Source organism: Nerophis ophidion, linkage group LG03, assembly GCF_033978795.1.
Source record: "Nerophis ophidion isolate RoL-2023_Sa linkage group LG03, RoL_Noph_v1.0, whole genome shotgun sequence".
In the NCBI taxonomy this organism is placed as follows: domain Eukaryota; kingdom Metazoa; phylum Chordata; class Actinopteri; order Syngnathiformes; family Syngnathidae; genus Nerophis; species Nerophis ophidion.
The window spans coordinates 3,446,085-3,473,703 of record NC_084613.1 but is presented as its reverse complement, the minus strand read 5'-3'; the positions used below and the strand labels follow the sequence as shown (position 1 = coordinate 3,473,703).

Sequence of the window (27,619 nt, the reverse complement as noted above, 5' to 3'; positions counted from 1 at the left end):
CAGTTAAGTAGTGACAGTAGTATGAACAAAGGTAATGGAACAGTATGACTTCTTTAGCAATCAATCAATCAATCAATGTTTACTTATATAGCCCCTAAATCACTAGTGTCTCAAAGGGCTGCACAAACCCACAACACAAACCACTACGACATCCTCGGTAGGCCCACATAAGGGCAAGGAAAACTCACACCCAGTGGGACGTCGGTGACAATGATGACTATGAGAACCTTGGAGAGGAGGAAAGCAATGGATGTGGAGCGGGTCTAACATGATACTGTGAAAGTTCAATCCATAATGGATCCAACACAGTCGCGAGAGTCCAGTCCAAAGCGGATCCAACACAGCAGCGAGAGTCCCGTTCACAGCGGAGCCAGCAGGAAACCATCCCAAGCGGAGGCAGATCAGCAGCGTAGAGATGTCCCCAGCCGATACACAGGCAAGCAGTACATGGCCACCGGATCGGACCGGACCCCCTCCACAAGGGAGAGTGGGACACAGGAGAAAAAAGAAAAGAAACGGCAGATCAACTGGTCTAAAAAGGGAGTCTATTTAAAGGCTAGAGTATACAAATGAGTTTTAAGGTGAGACTTAAATGCTTCTACTGAGGTGGCATCTCGAACTGTTACCGGGAGGGCATTCCAGAGTACTGGAGCCCGAAATGAAAACGCTCTATAGCCCGCAGACTTTTTTTGGGCTTTGGGAATCACTAATAAGCCGGAGTCCTTTGAAGGCAGATTTCTTGCCGGGACATATGGTACAATACAATCGGTAAGATAGGCTGGAGCTAGACCGTGTAGTATTTTATACGTAAGTAGTAAAACCTAAAAGTCACATCTTAAGTGCACAGGAAGCCAGTGCAGGTGAGCCAGTATAGGTATATATGTATGTATATAAAGGTATATACAGTATAGGTATATATGTATATAAAGGTATATACAGTACAGGTATATATGTATGTATATATGTATATAAAGGTATATACAGTATAGGTATATATGTATGTATATATGTATATAAAGGTATATACAGTATAGGTATATATGTATGTATATATGTATATAAAGGTATATACAGTATAGGTATATATGTATGTATATATGTATATAAAGGTATATACAGTACAGGCGTAATATGATCAAACTTTCTTGTTCTTGTCAAAAGTCTAGCAGCCGCATTTTGTACCAACTGTAATCTTTTAATGCTAGACATGGGGAGACCCCAAAATAATACGTTACAGTAATCGAGACGAGACGTAACAAACGCATGGATAATGATCTCAGCGTCTTTAGTGGACAAAATGGAAGGAATTTTAGAGATATTACGGAGATGAAAGAAGGCCGTTTTAGTAACACTTTTAATGTGTGACTCAAAGGAGAGAGTTGGGTGGAAGATAATACCCAGATTGTTTACCGAGTCGCCTTGTTTAATTGTTTGGTTGTCAAATGTTAGAGTTTTATTATTAAATAGAGTTCGGTGTCTAGCAGGACCGATAATCAGCATTTCCGTTTTTTTGGCGTTGAGTTGCAAAAAGTTAGCGGACATCCATTGTTTAATTTCATTAAGACACGCTTCCAGCTTTAAACTCTTGTTTTTACATTATTTTTACATTATTTACAGTCATGTAAAATCATGTAAATATTGAATACTTTAACAAAATATGAATGTAAGTTCATAAACTGAAAAGAAATACAACAATGCAATATTCAGTGTTAACATGTTCCGTAAATATTGATGTTAAAGATTTATTTTTTTGTGAAGAAATGTTTAGAATGAAGTTGATGAATCCAGATGGATCTCTATTACAATCCCCAAAGAGGGCACTTTAAGTTGAAGATTACTTCTATGTGGAGAAATCTTTATTTATAATTGAATCACTTGTTTATTTTTCAACAACTTTTATTTCTTTTTTTCCAAATAGTTCAAGAAAGACCACTACAAATGAGCAATATTTTGCATTGTTATAGAATTTAATAAATCCGAAACTGATGACATAGTGCTGTATTTTACTTCTTTATCTCTTTTTTTCAAGCAAAAATGCTTTGCTCTGATTAGGAAGTACTTGAATTAAAAACATTTTCTCAGGAGGTACATCACTGAAAAAAGGTTGAGAACCACTTCTCTAAGTAGTGTAAAGGGGTCGAATCAGGATTTTCTTTCTACATTTAAACACTTGCTTGTAGTCTACATAACATGTAATTAGAGAAGTCCGATAAGGGCTTTTTTTGCCGATATTCCGATATTGTCCAACTCTTAATAAACGATTCTGATATCAACCAATACCGATATATACAGTGGTGTAATGAACACATTATTATGCCTGATTTTGTTGTGATGCCCCGCTGGATGCATTAAACACTGTAACAAGGTTTTCCAAAATAAAACAACACAAGTTATGGAAAAAAATCAACAATATGCTGTTGCAATTTGCAGCAATAGAGCTTTTTTTTAGCTACACGGCAGAAAACCCCCCCTAAACCACATATGCAGTCCTCTCCAAGGTTTCTCATAGTCATTCACATCGACCTTCCACTGGGGTGAGTTTTTCCTTGCCCTTATGTGGGCTCTGTACCGCGGATGTCGTTGTGGCTTGTGCAGCCCTTTGAGACACTTGTGATTTAGGGCTATATCAATCAATCAATCAATGTTTACTTATAAATAAACATTGATTGATTGATATTCAAAATATCGTTCAGTTTAAGACGTGTCACCGTTTTTAAACGCAAAAATATAACACCACCAACAGCTAGCATATGTTACCAAAAGTGGTTTAAAAGAACATATCTAACAAATAAATGTTTATATTTTGTACAGAGCGCCAATAACCCTTAAAGGCACTGCCTTTGCGTGCTAGCCCAATCACATAACATCTACGGCTTTTCACGAAACACAAGTGAATGCAAAGCATACTTGGTCAAGAGCCTTACAGGTCACACTGAGGGTGGCCGTATAAACAACTTTAACACTGTTACAAATATGCGCCACACTGTGAACCCACACCAAACAAGAATGACAAACACATTTCGGGGGAACATCCGCACTACCCAGAAGCCCTTGCAGCACTAACTCTTCCGGGACGCTACAATATACACCCCTCGGTTACCCCCTCCCCCACCTCAACCCTGCCCCCGCCCACCTCAACCTCCTCATGCCATATTTATTATTGAAGTCACAAAGTGCTTTTTTTTTTTTTTTTAACTTGCCTCAAAACAGCAGCTTGGAATTTGGGACATGCTCTCCCTGAGAGAGCATGAGGAGGTTGAGGTGGGCGGGGTTAGGAGGGGGCAGGGTTGAGGTGGGGGAGGGTGTATATTGTAGCGTCCCGGAAGAGTTAGTGCTGCAAAGGCTTCTGGGTAGTGCGGATGTTCTCCCGAAATGTGTTTGTTGTTCTTGTTTGGTGTGGGTTCACAGTGTGGCGCATATTTGTAACAGTGTTAAAGTTGTTTATACGGCCACCCTCAGTGTGACCTGCATGGCTGTTGACCAAGTATGCTTTGCATTCACTTGTGTTTGTGAAAAGCCGTAGATGTTATGTGATTGGGCTGGCACGCAAAGGCAGTGCCTTTTAAGGGTTATTGGCGCTCTGTACAAAATATAAACATTTATTTGTTAGATATGTTCTTTCAAACCACTTTTGGTAACATATACTAGCTGATGGTGGTGTTATATTTTTGCATTTAAAAACGCTGACTCAACGTCTTAAACTGAACGATATGTTGAATATCAATCAATCAATCAATGTTTATTTATATAGCCCTAAGTCACAAGTGTCTCAAAGGGCTGCACAAGCCACAACGACATCCGCGGTTCAGAGCCCACATAAGGACAAGGAAAAACTCAACCCAGTGGAAGGTCGATGTGAATGACTATGAGAAACCTTGGAGAGGACTTCATATGTGGTCTAGGGGGGGGGTTTCTGCCCTGTAGCTAAAAAAAAGCTATATTACTGCAAATTGCAACAGCATATTTTGGAAAACATGTTCTTCTACAACTCTTGCATCTGGTTAGATTGTGCAGGCGTACCTAATGTTATGTCTAGTGTGGTCGATTCAAGTGTCATTGTTTTCATGTGAGCTTTGACATTTTTTTCCCATTTTCTATTCCAGCGCTACACTCAAGCCAGGGTATCCTCCTCCTCGGCCCCCAAAAGTAAGAGGCATTGTCACATTTCTGATGATACTTCCTTGCATTAAAAGGATAATAGAACTCGTGGAAGTCATGTGATGTGGAAACGCGATTGCATTGTGATTCATGCTGGCGTCGTCCTGAATAGAAGACTTTGTCCTGAATTGGTGTTCTTTTAACAAGTTCAAAGTGTGGCATCAATAACTGCCACAATCGTTTCAGGAAAGAAAATAATTTGGTGAGATTTTTCGAATTTCAAGCGTCAAAGCAAAGCCAAAGAAGTGTGGATTAGTGAGACGATGAATATGATCAAACATGACTTTTAACCCCATCACCTGGTACATGTTGGTGTGTTCACGGTAGTTTCACACCGGTAAGTTTGAATCAAAGCCTGTTTTATTCTGTTGTATAAAAAGTAACTCCGTTGACGAACAAAACACAGGACACATTCTGCAGCTTGCTCGAATCCTCGTCTATTAGATGTGCTCATAAGGATCATTTCCACCAATTTTACTTATTTTTTTTAAGGTGGCGAGCCTTTAGAACAGGGTGCTGGTTTTTTTTTTTGGTACTGTCCCGAGATTTCTTTTCTTTTGTACAAACCCCGTTTCCATATGAGTTGGGAAAGTGTGTTAGATGTAAATATAAACAGAATACAATGATTTGCAAATCCTTTTCAAGCCATATTCAGTTGAATATGCTACAAAGACAACATATTTGATGTTCAAACTCATAAACTTTTTTTTTTTTTTTTCAAATAATCATTAACTTTAGAATTTGATGCCAGCAACACTTGACAAAGAAGTTGGGAAAGGTGGCAATAAATACGGATAAAGTTGAGGAATGCTCATCAAACACTTATTTGGAACATCCCACAGGTGTGCAGGCTAATTGGGAACAGGTGGGTGCCATGATTGGCTATAAAAGCAGCTTCCCAAAAAATGCTCAGTCTTTCACAAGAAAGGATGGGGCGAGGTACACCCCTTTGTCCACAACTGTGTGAGCAAATAGTCAAACAGTTTAAGAACAACCTTTCTCAAAGTGACATTGCAAGAAATTTAGGGATTTCAACATCTACGCTCCATAATATCATCAAAAGGTTCAGAGAATCTGGAGAAATCACTCCACGTAAGCGGCATGGCCGGAAACCAACATTGAATGACCGTGACCTTCGATCCCTCAGACGGCACTGTATCAAAAACCGACATCAATCTCTAAAGGATATCACCACATGGGCTCAGGAACACTTCAGAAAACCACTGTCACTAAATACAGTTGGTCTCTACATCTGTAAGTGCAAGTTAAAGCTCTACTATGCAATGCAAAAGCCATTTATCAACAACATCCAGAAACGGCGCCGACTTCTCTGGGTCCGAGGTCATCTAAGATGGACTGATGCAAAGTGGAAAAGTGTTCTGTGGTCTCACGGGTCCACATTTCAAATTGTTTTTGGAAATATTCGACATCCTGTCATTCGGACCAAAGGGGAAGCGAACCATCCAGACTGTTATCGACGCAAAGTGTAAAAGCCAGCATGTGTGATGGTATGGGGGTGCATTAGTGCCCAAGGCATGGGTAACTTACACATCTGTGAAGGCACCATTAATGCTGAAAGGTACATACAGGTTTTGGAACAACATATGCTGCCATCTAAGCACCGTCTTTTTCATGGACGCCCCTGCTTATTTCAGCAAGACAATGCCAAGCCACGTTCAGCACGTGTTACAACAGCGTGGCTTCGTAAAAAAAGAGTGCGGGTACTTTCCTGGCCCGCCTGCAGTCCAGACCTGTCTCCCATAGAAAATGTGTGGCGCATTACGAAGCGTAAAATAGGACAGCGGAGACCCCGGACTGTTGAAGGACTGAAGCTCTACATAACACAAGAATGGGAAAGAATTCCACTTTCAAAGCTTCAACAATTAGTTTCCTCAGTTCCCAAACGTTTATTGAGTGTTGTTAAAAGAAAAGGTGATGTAACACAGTGGTGAACATGCCCTTTCCCAACTACTTTGTCACATGTTGCAGCCATGAATATCTAAGTTAATTATTATTTGCAAAAAAAATAAAGTTTATGAGTTTGAACATCAAATATGTTGTCTTTGTAGCATATTCAACTGAATATGGGTTGAAAATGATTTGCAAATCATTGTATTCTGTTTATATTTACATCTAACACAATTTCCCAACTCATATGGAAACAGGGTTTGTACGATCCATTTTAATCCAGTTTGTTGCTCTCTCTCTCACAATACTGCTGCTTGACTACAGTTGTCTTAGTCCACCAACAATGACTACCCAGCCCCCACAATGCATTGCAAAATCATGTGCCCTTCCGAGCCCTAATCTGCAGTTTAAGTTAAATCCGCCACCCTGGTCGTCCTCCTCAGCCCCGTGTACACAGCCCCTCCGAGGACATTGGCCTCAACGATGAGCGGCTCCTGACGGTGCGGCGCTTCCCCAACTCTGAGAACGGACCGGGCCAAATGGTGCGCCGGCGGAGCACGCCAGAACACGGCCAGAAGGCGGGGAGCTCGTCTCCGGATTTTCTCTCAGTCAGCGTCAGCAGCCCCGGGCTCTTGTCCCAAGCCTCAGACCAAGGTGGGATTCTAGTGTCGTTTTTGTTTCCTTTGGCAAAGGTGCATTACAGCATGTGTGTTCATCTCTCTTCCGCTTTGTCGCTCCTCATTTTCTGCCTTCTTTCTTACAAAGCTGTCAGTAAATCTGAATGCAAAGGTGAGGTAGCTTGATGCAAACATAAGCTCAAGTGTTTAGCAGCATGACAACCCAGTAACGCTGACATTAATATTCTGTCCGCTCTGACTGCAGACGACGACTCTGATGCCAGCGAGAATGGCGGCAGCCCCAAGCCGGCACCCAACCGAGCGCGTCGGAGGATGAAGAAGGAATTTCCTGTACGTCTCCTCCTTTTAGTTTTTTGGTTGTCGCAGAGAAAACATTTGACCTTCTTGAACGTTAAATCAGATATTTTTGATGTCTTAGCGCAGGGGTAGGGAACCTGTGGCTCTTTTGATGACTGCATCTGGCTCTCGGATAAATCTGAGCTGACATTGCTTGACACGATAAGTAATGAATAATTCCACTTGTTAAAAATAACGTTCAAAATATAAAACACTCTTCATGCTTTTTTATGTTCAAGCAGTTGTGTTAATGGTAAGAAGTACTTTATTAATGGTTAGTGTGGGGTTTGCCCTCCTGAGGGTTCTTCAGACCACCAAGCACCGACATGAGAGCCTGTTTCAGGGTTACAATATTGTTTTATTTTTCCAAAAAGTCTCTCAGTTGCTTTCCAGCAATTGTATTTTTCTATTTTGTTCTCGCTTGCGCTCCGGCTCCAGCCCCAACCCCGTTTCTCCTCCTGGCTGCTGCTTATAACAGAGCGACAGGTGATTAGATAACAAGGCCCAGCTGGGCCATCTACGCACCTGTCGCTGATTTCGAGGCCGCTCCCGGCACACCCCGCTTCGCTGCAGGCCTGCAGGCCACGCCCCCTACACAATTCGCTTCATAATAAGTGAAGTGTGAAGTGAATTATATTTATATAGCGCTTTTCTCTAGTGACTCAAAGCGCTTTATATAGTGATAAAATAAATGATAAATGGGTTGTACTTGTATAGCGATTTTCTACCTTCAAGGTACTCAAAGCGCTTTGACACTACTTCCACATTTACCCATTCACACACACATTCACACACCGATGGAGGGAGCTGCCATGCAAGGCGCCAACCAGCAACCATCAGGAGCAAGGGTGAAGTGTCTTGATCAGGACACAACGGACGTGACGAGGTTGGTTCTAGGTGGGATTTGAACCAGTGACCCTCGGGTTGCGCACGGCCATTCTCCCACCGCGCCACGCAGTGTGGGTGGCACTGGGAGCAGGTGGGTAAAGTGCCTTGCCCAAGGACACAACGGCAGTGACTAGGATGGCGGAAGCGGGAATCGAACCTGCAACCCTCAAGTTGCTGGCACGGCCACTCTACCAACCGAGCTATGCCGCCCCGGTTATTACAAAGAGTAAGAGACCTATTATACTCAAGAAATGTTGGTCTTACTTAAAAAGGCAGACTTTTAGTTGTGTTCAGTGTTAAAAAAATATTTTATGGCTCTTACGTAAATACGTTTTGAAATATTTGGCTTCTTGGCTCTATCAGCCAAAAAGGTTCCCGACCCCTGTCTTAGCAGGAACACAAGCGCAGCCCAGTATTGTTTGTTAGCTAAATTTAGGGAAATTGTGGCTTCTTTACGCTGTTTTCATCTCTTTCATAGAAACCAGCAATCAACGGTTTGCCGCCTACACCCAAAGTGCTGGTGAGTGATGTCTCTTCTGCTGCATTATAATGCTCAGTGCTTGGTTCTGCTCTTAAACCCTGACTGGTTGAAAGAACAAATAAAGCCTGTGACCACACTGACATCTATCTCTTGCAAATTATTTCGTTTTCTTGCTTTTCTTTGGCAGATGGGAGCTTGTTTCTCCAAAGTGTTTGATGGATGTCCTCTGAAGATCAACTGTGCCACATCCTGGATCCACCCAGACACCAAAGGTAGCTCGGCCAACAGCGTCACAACGTAACCCAACTTGCCATGTACCTGATATGTATAACATGTAGGGTATATCGGATCGGCCGCCGATATTTGCCAAAAAATGCGTATCGGCATGGCATGGGAAAATGCCGATCCAGATCCAGTTTTTAAAAAAATCTGGTCCGTGTTTTCCAACACACTGATTTAAATAATACATTCCACTCTTCTGCTGCTCCCTATGCTCCGTTTCGCATTTTCCAGCACACATTCAACACAACACGTCTGTGTTGAAAGGAGTGTGTAGATCAGGGGTGGGCATTAATTACGTCGATCGCGGAACCAGGCATTAAAAAATAGACATAAAAATGAGCAATCATCAATGTTTATTTATATAGCCCCAAATCACAAATGTCTCAAAGGACTGCACAAATCATTACGACTACAACATCCTCGGAAGAACCCACAAAAGGGCAAGGAAAACTCACACCCAGTGGGCAGGGAGAATTCACATCCAGTGGGACGCCAGTGACAATGCTGACTATGAGAAACCTTGGAGAGGACCTCAGATGTGGGCAACCCCCCCCCCCCCCTCTAAGGGACCGAAAGCAATGGATGTCGAGCGGGTCTAACATGATACTGTGAAAGTTCAATCCATAGTGGCTCCAACACAGCCGCGAGAGTTCAGTTCAAGCGGATCCAAGACAGCAGCGAGAGTCCCGACCACAGGAAACCATCTCAAGCGGAGGCGGATCAGCAGCGTAGAGATGTCCCCAACCCATACACAGGCGAGCGGTCCATCCTGGGTCTCGACTCTGGACAGCCAGTACTTCATCCATGGTCATCGGACCGGACCCCCTCCACAAGGGAGGGGGGGACATAGGAGAAAGAAAAGAAGCGGCAGATCAACTGGTCTAAAAAGGAGGTCTATTTAAAGGCTAGAGTATACAGATAAGTTTTAAGGTGAGACTTAAATGCTTCTACTGAGGTGGCATCTCGAACTGTTACCGGGAGGGCATTCCAGAGTACTGGAGCCTGAACGGAAAACGCTCTATAGCCCGCAGACTTTTTTTGGGCTCTAGGAATCACTAATAAGCCGGAGTCTTTTGAAGGCAGATTTCTTGCCGGGACATATGGTACAATACAATCGGCAAGATAGGATGGAGCTAGACCGTGTAGTATTTTATACGTAAGTAGTAAAACCTTAAAGTCACATCTTAAGTGCACAGGAAGCCAGTGCAGGTGAGCCAGTATAGGTATATATGTATGTATATATGTATATAAAGGTATATACAGTATAGGTATATATGTATGTATATATGTATATAAAGGTATATACAGTATAGGTATATATGTATGTATATATGTATATAAAGGTATATACAGTATAGGTATATATGTATGTATATAAAGGTATATACAGTATAGGTATATATGTATGTATATAAAGGTATATACAGTATAGGTATATATGTATGTATATATGTATATAAAGGTATAAACAGTATAGGTATATATGTATGTATATAAGTATATAAAGGTATATACAGTATAGGTATATATGTATGTATATATGTATATAAAGGTATATACAGTATAGGTATATATGTATGTATATATGTATATAAAGGTATAAACAGTATAGGTATATATGTATGTATATAAGTATATAAAGGTATATACAGTATAGGCGTAAGGTGATCAAACTTTCTTGTTCTTGTCAAAAGTCTAGCAGCCGCATTTTGTACCAACTGTAATCTTTTAATGCTAGACATGGGGAGACCCGAAAATAATACGTTACAGTAATCGAGACGAGACGTAACAAACGCATGGATAATGATCTCGGCGTCTTTAGTGGACAAAATGGAGCGAATTTTAGCGATATTACGGAGATGAAAGAAGGCCGTTTTAGTAACGCTTTTAATGTGTGACTCAAAGGAGAGAGTTGGGTCGAAGATAATACCCAGATTTTTTACTGTGTCGCCTTGTTTTATTATTTGGTTGTCAAATGTTAAAGTTTTATTATTAAATAGAGGTCGGTGTCTAGCTGGACCGATAATCAGCATTTCCGTTTTTTGGGCGTTAAGTTGCAAAAAATTAGCGGACATCCATTGTTTAATTTCATTAAGACACGCTTCCAACTGACTACAGTCCGGCGTGTTGGTCAGCTTTAGGGGCATGTAGAGTTGGGTGTCATCAGCATAGCAGTGAAAGCTAATACCGTATTTGCGTATGACGTCACCCAGCGGCAGCATGCAGATGCTGAAGAGTGCAGGGCCAAGGACCGAACCCTGGGGAACTCCACACGTCAATCATCAATCTTCATCAAAACTTCACTTTCGTCAGTTTTTTGACATTCTTGGCACCCGAGGATCTTGTGAGATGACGCTAGCTGCTGCGAGCTCATATTTAAGAAAAAAAATCACTAACAGGACGGACGGCGAGAAACACTTTTTATTTCAACAGACTCCTTACTTCCTGTCAAAACTCTAAAGACCGACTGCACAGTTCCTGTTTTCACAATAAAAGACCTGCTTCATCCTGCCTGTGCTAACAAAATAAGAGTCTCAGAAAGCTAGCGTGCACAAGCTAGCAAGCTATTGAGTTTGATGCCAATGTATTTCTCCCCCGCCCTCAGCGACCGCTCTCTCACTTGCTTGCCCGCCCGCACACTCACTGACATCACTCACCTGCTGCCAGACATTAAAGGGCCACACACATATGCTACTCTCATAACAAAGTGTTTAAAAACCAGTATGCAAGTTGGACAAATGAGATGCCAAAAACCAACCACTTTCATGTGGTATTGGACAGAAAGGAGGACTTTTTTTCTCCTCCATTTGAAAATGTGGGCGTTATCATCATTACTGTCTAATTCCAATCAATGCAAGTCATCAGAATCAGGTAATACACCAACTTATATTCTTGTCTTCATGAAGGAAAGGAATCTATATGTGTTAAACATGCTTGTATTATCATTAAACACCATTAACTTGTTAAAAAAAATGTCTCTTTCATAAATAAATAAATAGGAATGAGGTAGATCTCCTCGACTTGGTCAATTAAAAAGTAGCTCGCCTGCAGAAAAAGTGTGAGCACCCCTGGTGTAGATAGTTTTTTTTTTTAGTTTACACTTGTTCAAGAGCAAGTATTGATGCTGAGTTATAGACATTTTATCCCAATTAGGTTGTTTGTGTGTTTTGCTTTTTTAAATAATGTTTACAGTATTATTTGCACGTTTTACTGTTCACTTTTTTACTGTTTAATGATGCCATTTCTGTTTGTCATGTATATTTTTTTTCTATTTTGTGTTTATCCTAGGGCGGTATAGCTCGGTTGGTAGAGCGACCGTGCCAGCAACTTGAGGGTTGCAGGTTCGATTCCCGCTTCCGCCATCCTAGTCACTGCCGTTGTTTCTTTGGGCAAGACACTTGACCCACCTGCTCCCAGTGCCACCCACACTGCTTTAAATGTAACTTAGATATTGGCTTTCACTATGTAAAGCGCTTTGAGTCGCTAGAGAAAAGCGCTATACAAAAAAATATACTTCACTTATCCTTGAATACCAACTCACCTAATTCAGCTGGCTAGTTGTTATCAAGAGTACTAAAACCCTTTTCAACATGAATCTGACAACTAAGTAGGCTAAATAACTTTAAACTGTAACACATGCTGGGATAGGCCAGTATCGGCCTGTATCTGTATCAGATCGGAAGTGCAAAAACAATATCGGTATCGGATCGGAAGTGCAAAAACCTGGATCGGGACATCCCTAATATAACATGTATTATTTCCTCCTAGACCAGTACCTGATCTTTGGGACAGAGGATGGCATCTACACGCTGAATCTGAATGAGCTGCATGAAGCCACAATGGAGCAGGTAAAGATCATTCAAGTTCAGTCGACATTTTTGCGTACCGTATTTTCCGCGCTATAAGGCGCACCTAAAAACCTCAAATTTTCTCAAAAGCTGACAGTGATCTTTATAATCCGGTGCGCCTTATATATGGACCAATATTGAGCTACAACAGGTCTCGCAACTACGGTAAGCAGCCACCGACTTCATTTTGTCCCGTAGAAGAAGAAGTTACGGCAGGGGTGCCCATTACGTCGATCGCGAGCTACCAGTCGACCGCGGGGGGTGTGTCAGTCGATCTCCAGCCAGGCTTTTAAAAAAAATAGACCTAAAAATGAGTGCTCATCAATCTTCACCAAGACGTCACTTAAATGACATTCACGGTACCGGAGGGTCTTGTGAGATGACGCTGGCTGCTGCAAGATCATTATTATGAAAATATGACCGAGAGGAAGGCGAGAAACACTTTTTATTTCAACAGACTCTCGCGCCGTACCTTCCGTCAAAACTCTAAAGGCCGACTGCACATTTCCTATCTTCACAATAAAAGCCCTGCTTCATGCTGCCTGCGCTAACTAAATACAGAGTCTCGGAAAACTGGCGTGCACAAGCGATCCCTCAGAAAGCTGGCGTGCACAAGTGATGTGCACGCCAGCTTTCTGAGACTCTTATTTTGTTAGCGCAGGCAGCATGAAGCAGGGCTTTTATTGTGAAGATAGGAAATGTGCAGTCGGCCTTTAGAGTTTTGACGGAAGGGACGGCGCGAGAGTCTGTTGAAATAAAAAGTGTTTCTCGCCTTCCTCTCTGTCATTTTTTCATAATAATGAACTGGCAGCAGCCAGCGTCATCTCACAAGACCCTCGGGTGCCGTGAATGTCAATCAAGCAAGCTACGGAATTTGCCGCCAATGTTTTTCTTGTAAAGTGTATGGAAGCTGGATGAATTAGATGCCAAAATCCAACCACTTTCATGTGGTATTGTACAGAAAGGACAACTTTTTTTCTCCTCCATTTGAAAATGTGGGCGTTATCATCATTACTGTCTGATTCCAATCAATGCAAGTCATCAGAATCAGGTAATACACCAACTTATATTCTTGTCTTTGTGAAAGAAAGACATCTATATGTGTTACACATGCTTGTATTATCATTAAACACATTTAACTTGTTTACAAAAATGTCTCTTTCATAAATAAATAAATATAAATGATATATATAAATGAGGTAGATCCCCTCGAGTTGGTCAATTGAAAAGTAGCTCGCCTGCAGAAAAAGTGTGGGCACCGCTGACCTAGAAGGTAGAAAAGCGCTATACAAATACAACCCATTTACCATTTATTTATTAATGTAGACACATAGAATCATCATACTGCTGTGATTATATGCATCAAGTGTTCATTCAAGGCTAAGGCAAAATATCCAGATATATATGCTGTATCACGACATGGCCTAAAAATATTGAGTTATCAATAAAAGGCCACATCGCCCAGCCCTTCTAAAATTTTTCTTTGAGTGCAGTAAGAAACCTATGTTTAATGTCTTGTAAGATTTTCTATTAAAATCAGGCCAATAATGACATTTTTTGTGGTCCCTTTTATTTGGACAAGTATCAAAATATCAATATATTTCCGTACTGGGACTACCCTAATATACATTAATCCCTCCAGGCACACATTTAGGGGCTAAATCCAGTTCCACTAAAATGTCACAGAACTAGAGGAATGCAGTACCGTACCTGTATTGATGTGTTTCCACTGTTGCAGTTGATCTTACCTTTTGTTTCCCTCTCAGCTCTTTCCCAGGAAGTGCACATGGCTGTACGTTATCAACAACAACCTGATGTCTTTATCGGGTAAGTGACCATCGCAGTTCCCGCCTCACCCGTCACCGGTCCGCGTCATCGCCTCCCGCTGCTGCCTTTGTCCCTGCGTTATCTGCCGTTGCCGCCACCACCTGAAAATAGACGACGTTCCTTTTGTTTGCTGAGCCTGCCTCTTCTAAGAGCTGTCACCGCGACATACTGATCACGCAATGGCAGATTTACTTAACCTTGTGGGTTTTTAAACTAATGAGCTGAAAAATACATTATTTTAGCCACAATTGTGCAAGTGTGTTGTAACTGTTAGTAATTAAAGGGGAACATTATTAGATTAGATTTGATAGTACTTTATTTATTCCGTCAGGAGAGTTCCTTCAGGAAAATTAAAATTTTCAGCACAATCCCATTCAAGTTTAGACAAACATTACAGGGAGACAGAACAGGATCGCTGACGGGTCTGCCGGCTTCCAGCGGCCCTTACAAAAAAGATGAGATAAAGGTAAACAAAGAAAAAAATAGAAGATTAAAATAAAAAAAATCGGTCTTAGCCTGGGCCCTGGAGAGGAGGTGCAGACTGAGGCCAAGGGAAAAAACAAAAAACAACTCATAGCCATGGTACACATCCCTCTTCCATTTGTGTAAGAGGGAAACATCGAACACAGAGGACATTAAAGACATTAAAGCAGCTGATACAACCCGACACTTCTACATACAGCTATGGATAAAAAGTAAAAGAAACATATCCAGTGTGGTGGCCTCTGCGCTGTTCCACGCCATCGTCCGCTGGGGTGGAGGGAGCATGGCCAGAGACAGGAGCAGACCCAACAAAGCAACCAAGACAGCCGACTCCACTTTCGGCCAGTGTCCAGTCCGCATGGATGAGCGAGGATCAGCAGACCTATGCAAGCGTCAATATATACCTTGATGTTGCAGAAAAAAAGACCATGTATTTTTTTAACAGATTTCCGAACTCTAAATGGGTGAATTTTGGTAAATTAAACGCCTTTCTGTTTATCGGTCTTCTAGCGATGACGTCAGAACGTGACGTCACCGAGGTAACACACCCGCCATATTCATTTTCGCATTACAAACACCGGGTCTCAGCTCTGTTATTTTACGTTTCTTTTACTAATTTTTGGAACCTTGGAGACATCATGCCTCGTCAGTGTGTTGTCGGAGGGTGTAACAACACTAACAGGGAGGGATTCAAGTTGCACCACTGGCAAGAAATCTTCCGCCAGACCCCCATTGAATGTACCAGAGTGTCTGCCGGCGATGCTAAGACAGACATGGCACAGAGATGTATGGATAACCTGCAGATGCATTTGCAACCATTAAGTCAACGAAATCACAAAGGTGAATTTTGTTGATGTTGTTGACTTATGTGCTAATCAGACATATTTGGTCACGGCATGACTGCCAGCTAATCGATGTTAACATGCTACGCTAATCGATGCTAACATGCTATTTTCGCTAGCTGTATGTACATGTGAAACTAGATACCCACATTTAATGCGAAACAAACACTTACCAATCGACATATTTAAGTTGCTCCAGTGTCACAAGATGCGAAAGTCCTGATCGTTCGGTCCGCACATTTTACCGGCGATGCTAATAAGTCAGCCATGCTATGGGCCACTTCATTAGGTACACCCATGCTATGGCCGAATAGCGTCAATAGCTATTCGCTCAATAGCTTCAATGTCTTCTTCGATTTCGTTTTCGCTATCTGCCTCCATACTCCGACCATCTGTTTAAATACATGCGTAATCTGTTTAATCGCTGAAATCCGAGTCTGAATCCGAGCTAATGTCGCTATGGTAACCGCCATGTTGTTTGTATTGGCAGCACTGTGTGACGTCACAGGGACATGGATAGTGGTTTCGAAGATAGCGAAAATAAGGCACTTTAAAGCTTTATTTAGGGATATTCCGGGACCGGTAAAATTTTGAAAAAAACTTCCAAAAATACAACAAGCCACTGGGAACTGATTTTTATTGTTTTTAACCCTTTTGAAATTGTGATAATGTTCCCCTTTAACTAAACGCTAACAAAAGTAATCGTTGTCAATCAATGTATCATCATTGCGTGTGAGGCAAAGTGTACGAGCGCCACTCATGACATTGATTGATACTTTTATTAGTAGATTGCACAGTACAGTACATATTCTGTACAATTGACCACTAAATGGTAACACCCCAATAAGTTTTTCAACTTGTTTAAGTCGGGGTCCACGTTATTCAATTCATGATACAAATATATACTATCAGCATAATACAGTCATCACACAAGTTCATCATCAGAGTATATACTTTGAATTATTTACATTACCGTATTTTTCGAACTATAAGTCGCAGTTTTTTTCATATTTTGGCAGGGGGTGTGACTTATACTCAGGAGCAGAGGTGGGTAGTAACGCGCTACATTTACTCCGTTACATCTACTTGTGTAACTTTTGGGATGAATTGTACTTCTAAGAGTAGTTTTTATGCAACATACTTTTACTTTTGCTTGAGTATATTTATAGAGAAGAAACGCTACTTTTACTCCGCTCCATTTATCTGCAATCAGGTCGTTACTCGCTACTTTTGTTTTATCGGTCGGTTAATGCACGCTTTGTTTGTTCTGATTTTGTCAAGACACGCATTCAAAGTAGGAATTACACATGCTTGCGTTTCACCAATCAAATGCAGTCACTTGTGACGTTGGACCAATCAAACAAAACCAGGCGGTCATGTGACCGTCACACGTCGAGTCCGACCTAAAAAAGTTGAAAAACTTATTGGGGTGTTACCATTTAGTGGTCAATTGTGCAGAATATGTACTGTACTGTGCAATCTACTAATAAAAGTTTCAATCAATCAATCAATCAAAAGTGTAAAGGAAAAAATACTTTTTTATTTCAACCGTACTTCCCGTCAAAAGCCTAAAGACTGATCGCACAGTTCCTGTCTTCACAATAAAAGTGCCTCTCCATCGCGCCTGCCCTAACAAAATAAGAGTCTCCGAAAGCCAGCGCAAACAAGCTAGCAAGCTACGGAGTTTGCCGCCAATGTATTTCTTGTAAAGTGTATAAAAACGAATATGGAAGCTGGACAAATAAGATGCCAAAAACCAACGACTTTCATGTGGTATTAGACAGAAAAGAGGAACTTTTTTTCTCCTCCATTTGAAAATGTTGACGTTATCAGCACTATACTGTCTGATTCCAATCAATGCAAGTCATCAGAATCAGGTAATACACCAACTTATATTCTTGTCTTCATGAAAGATAGGAATCTATATGTTAAACATGCATGTATATTCCTTAAAACACCTTTAACATGTCAACAAAAACGCCAAAATAAATAACTATAAATTATATACTGTGTATATATATATATATATATGTATATGGGTGTATATGTATATATGAGGTAGATCACCTCGACTTGGTCATTTATTAAGTAATTGATTAACGTTGAAAAACTTATTGGGGTGTTACCATTTAGTGGTCAATTGTACGGAATATGTAGTGTACTGTGCAATCTAATAATACATGTTTCAATCAATCAATCAATAAATGCCTACTGAGCCTATGGTGCTGTTAAGTTATTGTGGCTCAATTTGCCTTCATTTTTTTATTTTAATGTATTATTATTTAATATATATTATTATTTTAGTTGCTTAAGAGATATTCCTGGCTATGAATTTGCTCATTGCTATTTTTATCTTTTTGTGCATTATCTGTTGCCGTAATCATTAAACGAACAGTTTACTCATCAGTTACTCAGTACTTGAGTAGTTTTTTCACAACATACTTTTTACTTTTACTCAAGTAAATATTTGGATGAGTATTCCTTACTTTTACTTGAGTAATACATCTCTAAAGTAACAGTACTCTTACTTGAGTACAATTTCTGGCTACTCTACCCACCTCTGCTCAGGAGCGACTTATGTGTGAAATTATTAACACATTACCGTAAAATATCAAATAATATTATTTAGCTCATTCACGTAAGAGACTAGACGTATAAGATTTCATGGGATTTATCGATTAGGAGTGAGAGATTGTTTGGTAAAGGTATAGCATGTTCTATATGTTATAGTTATTTGAATGACTCTTACCATAATATGTTACGTCAGGGGTGTCCAAACTTTTTCCACTGAGGGCCGCACTCTGAAAAATCAGAGCAAGCGGGGGCCATTTTCATAATTTTTATTTTAAAAACCAATACAATATATGTATAAAAATATACATTTAGGCCTCCACTCAGTTATGATCCCGGGGATTTGGTAAAAAAAAAAAAAAAATGTCATTATTCAGTACTATAATTTTTATTATTATGCAAATTTTAAATCTCTAGATCAACATTAGTAAATAAAATGGAAAAAACACAAAATATGCTATATTTTCACCCTATAACTTTTTTAGGTGGAATATTTGATTATATAATAATTGAAGCCTTAATTTTGGATTTTGATTCATTATTTTTTTTTTTTTGAGCAATGACACTTAAAAGGCTTCACGGTGGGAGAGGGGTTAGTGCGTCTGCCTCACAATATGAAGGTCCTGCAGTCCTGGGTTCAAATCCAGGCTCGGGATCTTTCTGTGTGGAGTTTGCATGTTCTCCCCGTGAATGCGTGGGTTCCCTCCGGGTACTCCGGCTTCCTCCCACCTCCAAAGACATGCACCTGGGGATTAGATTAGATTAGATTAGATAGTACTTTATTTATTCCGTCAGGAGAGTTCCTTCAGGAAAATTACAATTTTCAGCACAATCCCATTCAAGATCAGACAAACATTACAGGGAGACAGAACAGGATCGCTGACGGGTCTGCCGGCTTCCAGCGCCCCTTACAAAAAAGATGACATACAGGTAAACAAGGGGGGGGGGGAGAAAAAAAATAGAAGATTAAAATAAAATAAAAAAATAAAAATAAAAAAACGGTCTTAGGTTGATTGGCAACACTAAATTGGCCCTCGTGTGTGAATGTGAGTGTGAATGTTGTCTGTCTATCTGTGTTGGCCCTGCGATGAGGTGGCGACTTGTCCAGGGTGTACCCCGCCTTCCGCCCGATTGTAGCTGAGCTAGGCGCCAGCGCCCCCCGCAATCCCAAAAGGGAATAAGCGGTAGAAAATGGATGGATGGATGGATGACACTTAAAAACAAATCACACTAAAATAATTGGGAATCCAAAAGTGTCCTACTTATTAAAGTGTTAAAAAATAAACTATACATTTTTTTACTGTTTACTTTTAGCACAATAATCTCAAGATCCACTTCAGATATAGCCGTCAATTTTAAGTTTTATTGTTGTTTATGTTTTGTTTGTTTGTTTTAGGCCCTGTGTAAAAGCGCTTTGAGTCACTAGAGAAAAGCGCTATATAAATATCAATCAATCAATCAATGTTTATTTATATAGCCCCAAATCACAAATGTCTCAAAGGACTGCACAAATCATTACGACTACAACATCCTCGGAAGAACCCACAAAAGGGCAAGGAAAACTCACACCCAGTGGGCAGGGAGAATTCACATCCAGTGGGACGCCAGTGACAATGCTGACTATGAGAAACCTTGGAGAGGACCTCAGATGTGGGCAACCCCCCTCCCCTCTAAGGGACCGGAAGCAATGGATGTGGAGCGGGTCTAACATGATACTGTGAAAGTTCAATCCATAGTTGCCCACATAATTCACTTCACCTCACTTTGCATTATTGCAAGTCTCTGAAACACCCAAACAACTAAACTAAGCCATGCTACTTTTCATTGTTTTGTCATTGATGAGGTCTACTTACTGTTCTTCTTCTCCTCTTCCCTCGTAAACCTCAACCCTCCTCTCTCGCCTGGCTGCATCTGACATTCTACTAACTGGCTTCATCAGAAGGTAATCTGGTTTCACACACACTGTTTTTACTGCTGTTCACGTCCCACCTTGCTAAATGTCACAGCCGCCTCACACCATCCACCATCCAATGTTTTTGTGTTTGTCCCGTCTTTTCCCCTCCAACCGATGTTGACGGCGGCTTGTTCTGTCGTGTTGCAGGGAAAAACTTCCAGCTGTACGCCCACAATCTCATCGGGCTGTTCGAGCAGCTGAAGAAGCCCGGCTTGGCCGCTCAGTTCCAAACTCACCGGTTTCCCGACAAGATTCTCCCCAGGTGACACCAGCTTGTTTTTTTGTTGCAAATCTATCAAGGATTAATGGAACTTTGTCATACCAGCAAACATTGCATACAAAATGTAGTACCCAAAATCCCAGATTTAGCCCTATGACTAACAAGATTTATAGTATGGACATAACGATTCAAATACCGTATTTCCTTGAATTGCCGCCGGGGCGCTAATTGATTTAAAACCTCTTAAATTGAACCAAAGTGCTTTATAGGTTAAAAAAAAAAGCATAGAGCAACAGAAACAGAAAACAAACAAAGAATGAGCTGAACAAAATAGTGCAAAAAGCAATACGGTAAAAGGGGTCGAATAAAAAGTAAAACATTTGCTAAATAAAAATCATAGTAACAAAAAGTGCGACAAATAGAAAAAATACAACTAAAACGAAGGGGTGTGGGGGTAGGACTAGAAATGGTGGCCAAGGAGAAGGGCTGTGGTTATTGATTATTTTAGTAATCGAGTTTACCAAAGGCATGCGGAAAAGGCAAGCATGCGCTAATTATTTAAAAACCTCTTCTTACCAAAGGCATGCGGTAAATTTAGGCCTGCGCTTATAAATTTGAGTGTGATGTAAGGATACCATCATGAAAAGCACATTTAATAAAAAAAGCGTTATTATGGTCTTACCTTTACTTATAAATGAAGTCCATGCGCAGCTCCTTCTGATCAAAAGCATCGATAACTTGTTTATAGAAGTCTTCCTTATCTTTCTTCAGTTTTAAGTCTCTCTGTCTCGATGGAGATCTTCCTTTATTACCTCCTGCTTCGATTGAAAGTCCAGTTTAGAAAACGGTTTTATTTTAGATATGTAATCTTCCATGTTAAAAGTGCAAGCGAGAGGAAAAATAAAGGATCGCTGCTCACTCTTGCTGCTTGTTGTCACTTCTTCTGCAGCCGAGTAGTCGCAAGAAGGATCACTAGCGCGCCCTCTACCACCAGGAGGCGGGAGTCATTTAATGACTCATATTTGACACACGCAGCTACGGTATATTAATAAAACATAGCTGCTTACTGTTCTTTTTAGCATATTCAATAGCTTGGACCTTAAATCGTACCGAATAGCTCTTAATCTTCTTCCCTTTATGCGATTTGGAATGATTGAAATCAGCCTCAATTTTGAAAATGATGACAGGTGAAGTGTCACTCGTGACGTGACGAGTTTGACCCGGTGGAAATTCTAGACATGCGCTAATAAAGATAATATTTTGCGAAACGAGTTTGACCCGGCAGTAATTCTAGGCAGGCGCATGCTATATACCCGGCGGCAATTCAAGGAAATACGGTAGATTGCATAGGTCAGTCAGTCAAGGCAAAGGTTTTATTTAACAAGAATATTTAATATTTTGGACACTGTAACATTGCACACAGTTCGAGCAGTAACACTGCCTTTGAATATAGGGAAATAAAACATTGTACTTAAATAGTCAATCAAATCTTTGGCGTACCACTAGATGGCGCTCGCTTACCACCGGTGGTACACGTACCACGGTTTGGGAATCAGTGGCATAAGTTAATAGAAACATATTATAAATAGGATAGATTATGATCATTAAGTGCAAATATAAAGTAAAAACAACGACAGCAAACCAAAGCAAATGTTTTAACATACCTAGATTTAAAGTTTGATGTACAATAATGTACCCATAACAGGCAGAAAAAAATATTTTCATGAAGAATAGGAGTCAAGTCAATTTTATTTATATAGCACGTTTACAACAACTTAAATTAAACCAAAGTGCTTTATAGGTAAAAAAAAAGCATAGAACAACAGAAACAGAAAACAAACAAAGAATGAGCTGAACAAAATAGTGCAAAAAGCAATACGGTAAAAGGGGTCGAATAAAAAGTAAAACATTTGCTAAATGAAAATCATAGTAACAAAAAGTGCGACAAATAGAAAAAAATAAAACTAAAGCGGAGGGGTGTGGGGGTAGGACAAGAAATGGTGGCCAAGGACTAGGGCTGTGGTTATTGATTATTTTAGTAATCGAGTAATTGATTCATTTTTTTGATGAATCAAGTAATCGAATAAACACGTTTTCTTGCCTCATTGCAACTTTAATGAAAAACGTATACAAATAATTTTCTAAAGTCTTTCTTCCTATAATTTCACAAAATGTTGAAATTGCACTTTTACCACAAGTGCATTACTATGTGTTTTATGCCACTTCTTTTTCTGTCTCATTTTGTCCGCCAAACTTTTAATGCTGGGCATGAATGCACAAAAGTGAGTTTTGTTGATGTTATTGACTTGTGTGGAGTGCAAGCTAATCAATGCTAACATGCTATTTAGGCTAGCTGTATGTACATATTGCATCACTATGCCTCATTTGTAGCTATATTTGAGCTCATTTGGTTTCCTTTAAGTCCTCTAATTCCATTTATATCTCATGACACACTATCTGTATGTAATATGGCTTTTATTTTTTTGCGGCTCCAGACAGATTTGTTTTTGTATTTTTGGTCCAATATGGCTCTTTCAACATTTTAGGTTGCCGACCATTGCTTTAGAGCAGGGGTAGGGAACCTATGGCTCGGGAGCCAGATGTGGCTCTTTTGATGACTGCATCTGGCTCTCGAATAAATCTGAGCTGATGTTGCTTAAAACGATAAGTAATGAATAATTTCACTTGTAATCACAGTGTTAAAAATAATGTTCAAAATATAAAACATTCTCATGGATTTTTAATCAATCCATACGTTCAAGAATTTGCTTTAATGGTAAGAAGTTATTTAGTTATTATTGGTTAGTGTGGGGCTTGCCCTCCTGGAGTTCTTCAGACCCCCAAGCACCGACATGAGAGCCTTTTTCAGGGTTGCGATATTGTTTTATTTTTCAATAAGTCTCTCAGTTGTTTTCCAGCAATTGTATTTCCAGCCCCAACTCCATCTCTCTTCCTGGCTGCTGCTTATAACAAAGCGACAGGTGATTAGATAACAAGGCCCAGGTGGGCCATCTACGCACCTGTCGCTGCAGGCCTGCAGGCCACGCCCCCTCCACAGTTAGCTTCAGAATAACAATGTTATCACAAAGAATAAAAGACCTATTATACTCTAGAAATGTTGGTCTTAACTTAAAATGCACACGTTTAGTTGTGTTCGGTGTTAAAAAAAATATTATATGGCTCTTACGGAAATACATTTTAAGATATTTGGCTTTTCGGCTCTCTCAGCCAAAAAGGTTCCCGACCCCTGCTTTAGAGTAATCACTGTGCAGCTTGTGCAGCAATATAGATAAAAATGAGTCAACATACAAAGATTATTGCCAAGATAATTGTCTTGACTCCAGTTAAAGATGTTTGGGGGGGTGCATGTGTGCTTTCTGCGATAATAGTAGCTGTGGTTTATTGAGAGGAAACATGATTTGCATCATGCACTGACATTGTGAAGCAAAGCATGGACAACAGAGCTGCCATTTTAACTCCATTTAGTATCCTTACACGTTTATACCTCAAATCTCAATACTTCATGTTGTTTGTGGAGCTCATGTTGGCTCCTTATGAATGAAAGTAGGTAAAGTTATAGTCTTCCTCTGTAAAAAGGAACAAAATGGTCTTGTCGTCGTCTTGTCGTTCCTTGGCCGCGAACAAAAAAAAGCAGAAAATGGAAGCTTTGTCCAGCTTGCCCCATTCAAGACGTCAGCAGCTCCTTTCAGCGCAGCCTGACAGGCCGTTTTTTGTCTCCTCAGGAGGTTTGCCTTGACGACCAAGATCCCGGACACAAAGGGCTGTCACAAGTGCTGCATCGGTGAGCCCCCCCCTCCCTCCCAGCCCATGCACGTTGCACCATGTGGATGGTCATCTTCTTCTCTTGACAGTGAGGAACCCGTACACGGGCCACAAGTACCTGTGTGGCGCTCTGCAGTCCGGCATCGTCCTCTTGCAGTGGTATGAGCCTATGCAGAGGTTTATGCTCATCAAGGTTAGTTCTGCTATATCAGCAGCACTACTTCATGCTGTAGGACTCTATATTTATCCTTCTCTATCTTAAAGGGGAACTTCACTTTTTATTTGGAGTTTTGCCTGTCACTCCCAAGCCTTATGTTAGACAAGGACACACGTTTTCCTTTTTTTTCAGTGGGATTTTCTCCATTCTGCCTATAAAGTGCTTTAAAAACATCCAAACACCTCCATCAATGTTTTATTTACATGCCTTTAGTATACCGTATTTCCTTGAATTGCCGCCGGGCATAAAGTATGCGCCTACCTAGAATTACTGCCGGGTCAAACTTGCTTCGCAAAATAAATAGCATATGCCTAGAGTTTCCACCGGGTCAAACTCGTCACGTCACGAGTGACACTTCCCCTGTCATCATTTTCAAAATGGAGGAGGCTGATTTCAATCATTTGAAATCGCATAAAGGGAAGAAGATTAAGAGCTATTCAGTAGGACTTAAGGTCCAAGCTATTGAATATGCTAAAAAGAACAGTAAGCAGCTATGTTTTATTAATATACCGTAGCTGCGTGTGTCAAATATGAGTCATTAAATGACTCCCGCCTCCTGGTGGTAGAGGGCGCTAGTGATCCCTCTTGCGACTACTCGGCTGCAGAAGAAGTGACAATGAGTGAAGTGAAGTGAATTATATTTATATAGCGCTTTTCTCTAGTGACTCAAAGCGCTTTACATAGTGAAACCCAATATCTAAGTTACATTTAAACCAGTGTGGGTGGCACTGGGAGCAGTTGGGTAAAGTGTCTTGCCCAAGGACACAACGGCAGTGACTAGGATGGCGGAAGCGGGAATCGAACCTGCAACCCTCAAGTTGCTGGCACGGCCACTCTACCAACCGAGCTATACTAACATGCTAAATGAAGCATGTTCCAGTCCTAAATACCCGGTGTGTAATTTATACAATAACACTTCATGGTGGTAGCGGTGCGATAAAGAGATCACCCACGGAGCAGAACGGGAGGGGGAGTTGTCCGGGGATAATTCTGTCGTCGCCCGCACTACACGTGAGGAGCCGAGCTAACTGATAGGAGTTTTCTAAAGTGGACTTTCAATCGTAGCAGGAGGTAACAAAGGAAGATCTCAATCAAGACAGAGAGACTTTTAAAACTGAAGAAAGATAAGGAAGACTTCTATAAACAAGTTATCGATGCTTTTGATCATTTATAAGTAAAGATAAGACCATAATGTTTTTTTTATTAAATGTGCTTTTCATGATGATATCCTTACATCACACTCTGATTTTTACTGCATGCCTTTGGTAAGTGCCGGAGTGAGAAGAGGTTTTAAAGTAATTAGCGCATGCCTTTGGTAAGCGCAGGAGTAAGAAGAGGTTTTAAATTAATTAGCACCCCGGCGGCAATTCAAGGAAATACAGTATGTGTAATGTAGTAACGGGCACATTCATATCCCCCTTACGCTTTCTGCTCATTTTTAAACATACGGCGGCTTAATTATCTCTCAGATGTGTCACAATGTTAGCTTTTCTCTTCAACATGAACAAACTTACTATTCAAGGCAGACTTCATGGGAGACAGCAAAGACTATTTGGAACTACCGTCGTCTGGATATAAATATTTTGGTACCGGTACCAAAATGCATTTTGATACTTTTCTAAAAGAAGGGGACCACAAAAAATAGCATTATTGGCTTAAAAAATCTTAGGGTATATTAAACATGTGTTTTATTGCGATTTTGAACATGCAAGTCAACTTTTCTTTTAGTATTAAGCAAACAAAGGCTCCTAATTAGTCTGCTCACATATGCAGTAACATATTGTGTCATTTTCCATTCTATTATTCTGTCAACATTATGAAGGACAAGCTGTAAAAATGTGTTATTAATCTACTTGTTCATTCACTGTTAAAATCTGGTTATTTTCTCTTTTAACATGTTTTATCTACACTCCTGTTAAAATGTAATAATCACTTATTATTAAAGATGTCCGATAATAGCTTTTTGGCCAATATTCCAATATTGTCCAACTCTTAATTACCGATACCGATATCAACCGATACTGATATATACAGTGGTGGAATTAACACATTTTAATGCCTAATTTTGTTGTGATGCCCCGCTGGATGCATTAAACAATATAACAAAGTTTTCCAAAATAAATCAATTTAAGATATGGAAAAAATGCCAACATGGGACTGCCATATTTATTATTTAAGTCACAAAATGCATTATTTTTTTTTAACATGCCTCAAAACAGCAGCTTGGAATTTAAGGTTGAGGTGGTTGGGGGGGGGGCTTTAGCGGTGGGTGTATATTGTAGCTTCCCGGAAAAGTTAGTGCTGCAAGTGGTTCTGGGTATTTGTTCTGTTGTGTTTATTAGTTCCGGTGCGGATGTTCTCCTGAAATGTGTTTGTAATTTTTGTTTGGTGTGGGTTCACAGTGTGGCGCATATTTGTAACAGTGTTAAAGTTGTTTATACGGCCACCCTCAGTGTGACCTGTATGGCTGTTGACCAAGTATGCGTTGCATTCACTTGTGTGTGTGAAAAGCCGTAGATATTGTGTGATTGGGCCACAGCAAAGGCAGTGCCTTTAAGGTTAATTGGCGCTCTGTACTACTCCTTGCGTCCGTATACACAGCGGCGTTTTGAAAGTCCTAAATTTTACTTTTTGAAACCGATACTGATAATTTCCGATATTACACGACTGTATATATCGGTAATTAAGAGTTTGACAATATCGGATATCGGCAAAAAAGCCATTATCAGACATCTCTAATTATTATATTTTATATAATAAGTACAATATATAACAAATCCCAACTACCATGTACTATATTACAGTAAATCTAACAGCTGCAGCATAAAATAGAGAGTAGAGCCAGCAGAAAATATACATTATAAACAAAGAGAGCTAGCTAGCATGTTAGGTAATAGACAAATATCATCTGTTGCTGATTGGCCAGTGATTATACAGCTGAATGGAGTGCAGAATGAAGGAGTTCTTGAACGAAGCTGAAAGAGCCTGTTGGAGTATGAACTCTGCTGTCCCTCAATTGTCAGCTGGAGTAGAATGGCAGGATTGTCAAGTGTCGTCCTGTCCCTCACTGTCACAAAAGCCTCCAACTGCGGGCCAATAGTTTAGCCGGCTTTCCGGATCAGTCCGTCAATCCGGTTGAAGTCCTTTCTGCTGGTGCTGCTGCCCCAACAAAGCACTGCAAAG

At 40.5% G+C, this 27,619-nt stretch overlaps 1 protein-coding gene across 8 annotated transcripts in view; it reads left to right on the top strand.

Moving 5' to 3' along the window:
• The window catches only part of map4k5 (mitogen-activated protein kinase kinase kinase kinase 5), an 88,282-nt gene that overhangs the window by 48,020 nt on the left and 12,643 nt on the right, over positions 1 to 27,619 (top strand). For 4 of the 8 annotated variants that reach the window (XM_061893951.1, XM_061893953.1, XM_061893954.1 and 1 more), the window contains 11 exons: positions 4,104 to 4,146; positions 6,510 to 6,720; positions 6,832 to 6,855; positions 6,949 to 7,034; positions 8,407 to 8,448; positions 8,597 to 8,681; positions 12,460 to 12,539; positions 14,306 to 14,366; positions 20,364 to 20,478; positions 24,180 to 24,238; positions 24,309 to 24,412. In XM_061893951.1, coding sequence (XP_061749935.1) covers positions 4,104 to 4,146; positions 6,510 to 6,720; positions 6,832 to 6,855; positions 6,949 to 7,034; positions 8,407 to 8,448; positions 8,597 to 8,681; positions 12,460 to 12,539; positions 14,306 to 14,366; positions 20,364 to 20,478; positions 24,180 to 24,238; positions 24,309 to 24,412 — 910 coding nt within the window. The remainder of the gene's footprint in view (positions 1 to 4,103; positions 4,147 to 6,509; positions 6,721 to 6,831; positions 6,856 to 6,948; positions 7,035 to 8,406; positions 8,449 to 8,596; positions 8,682 to 12,459; positions 12,540 to 14,305; positions 14,367 to 20,363; positions 20,479 to 24,179; positions 24,239 to 24,308; positions 24,413 to 27,619) is intronic. The other 4 variants (XM_061893952.1, XM_061893955.1, XM_061893956.1 and 1 more) reach the window with 1 other exon arrangement.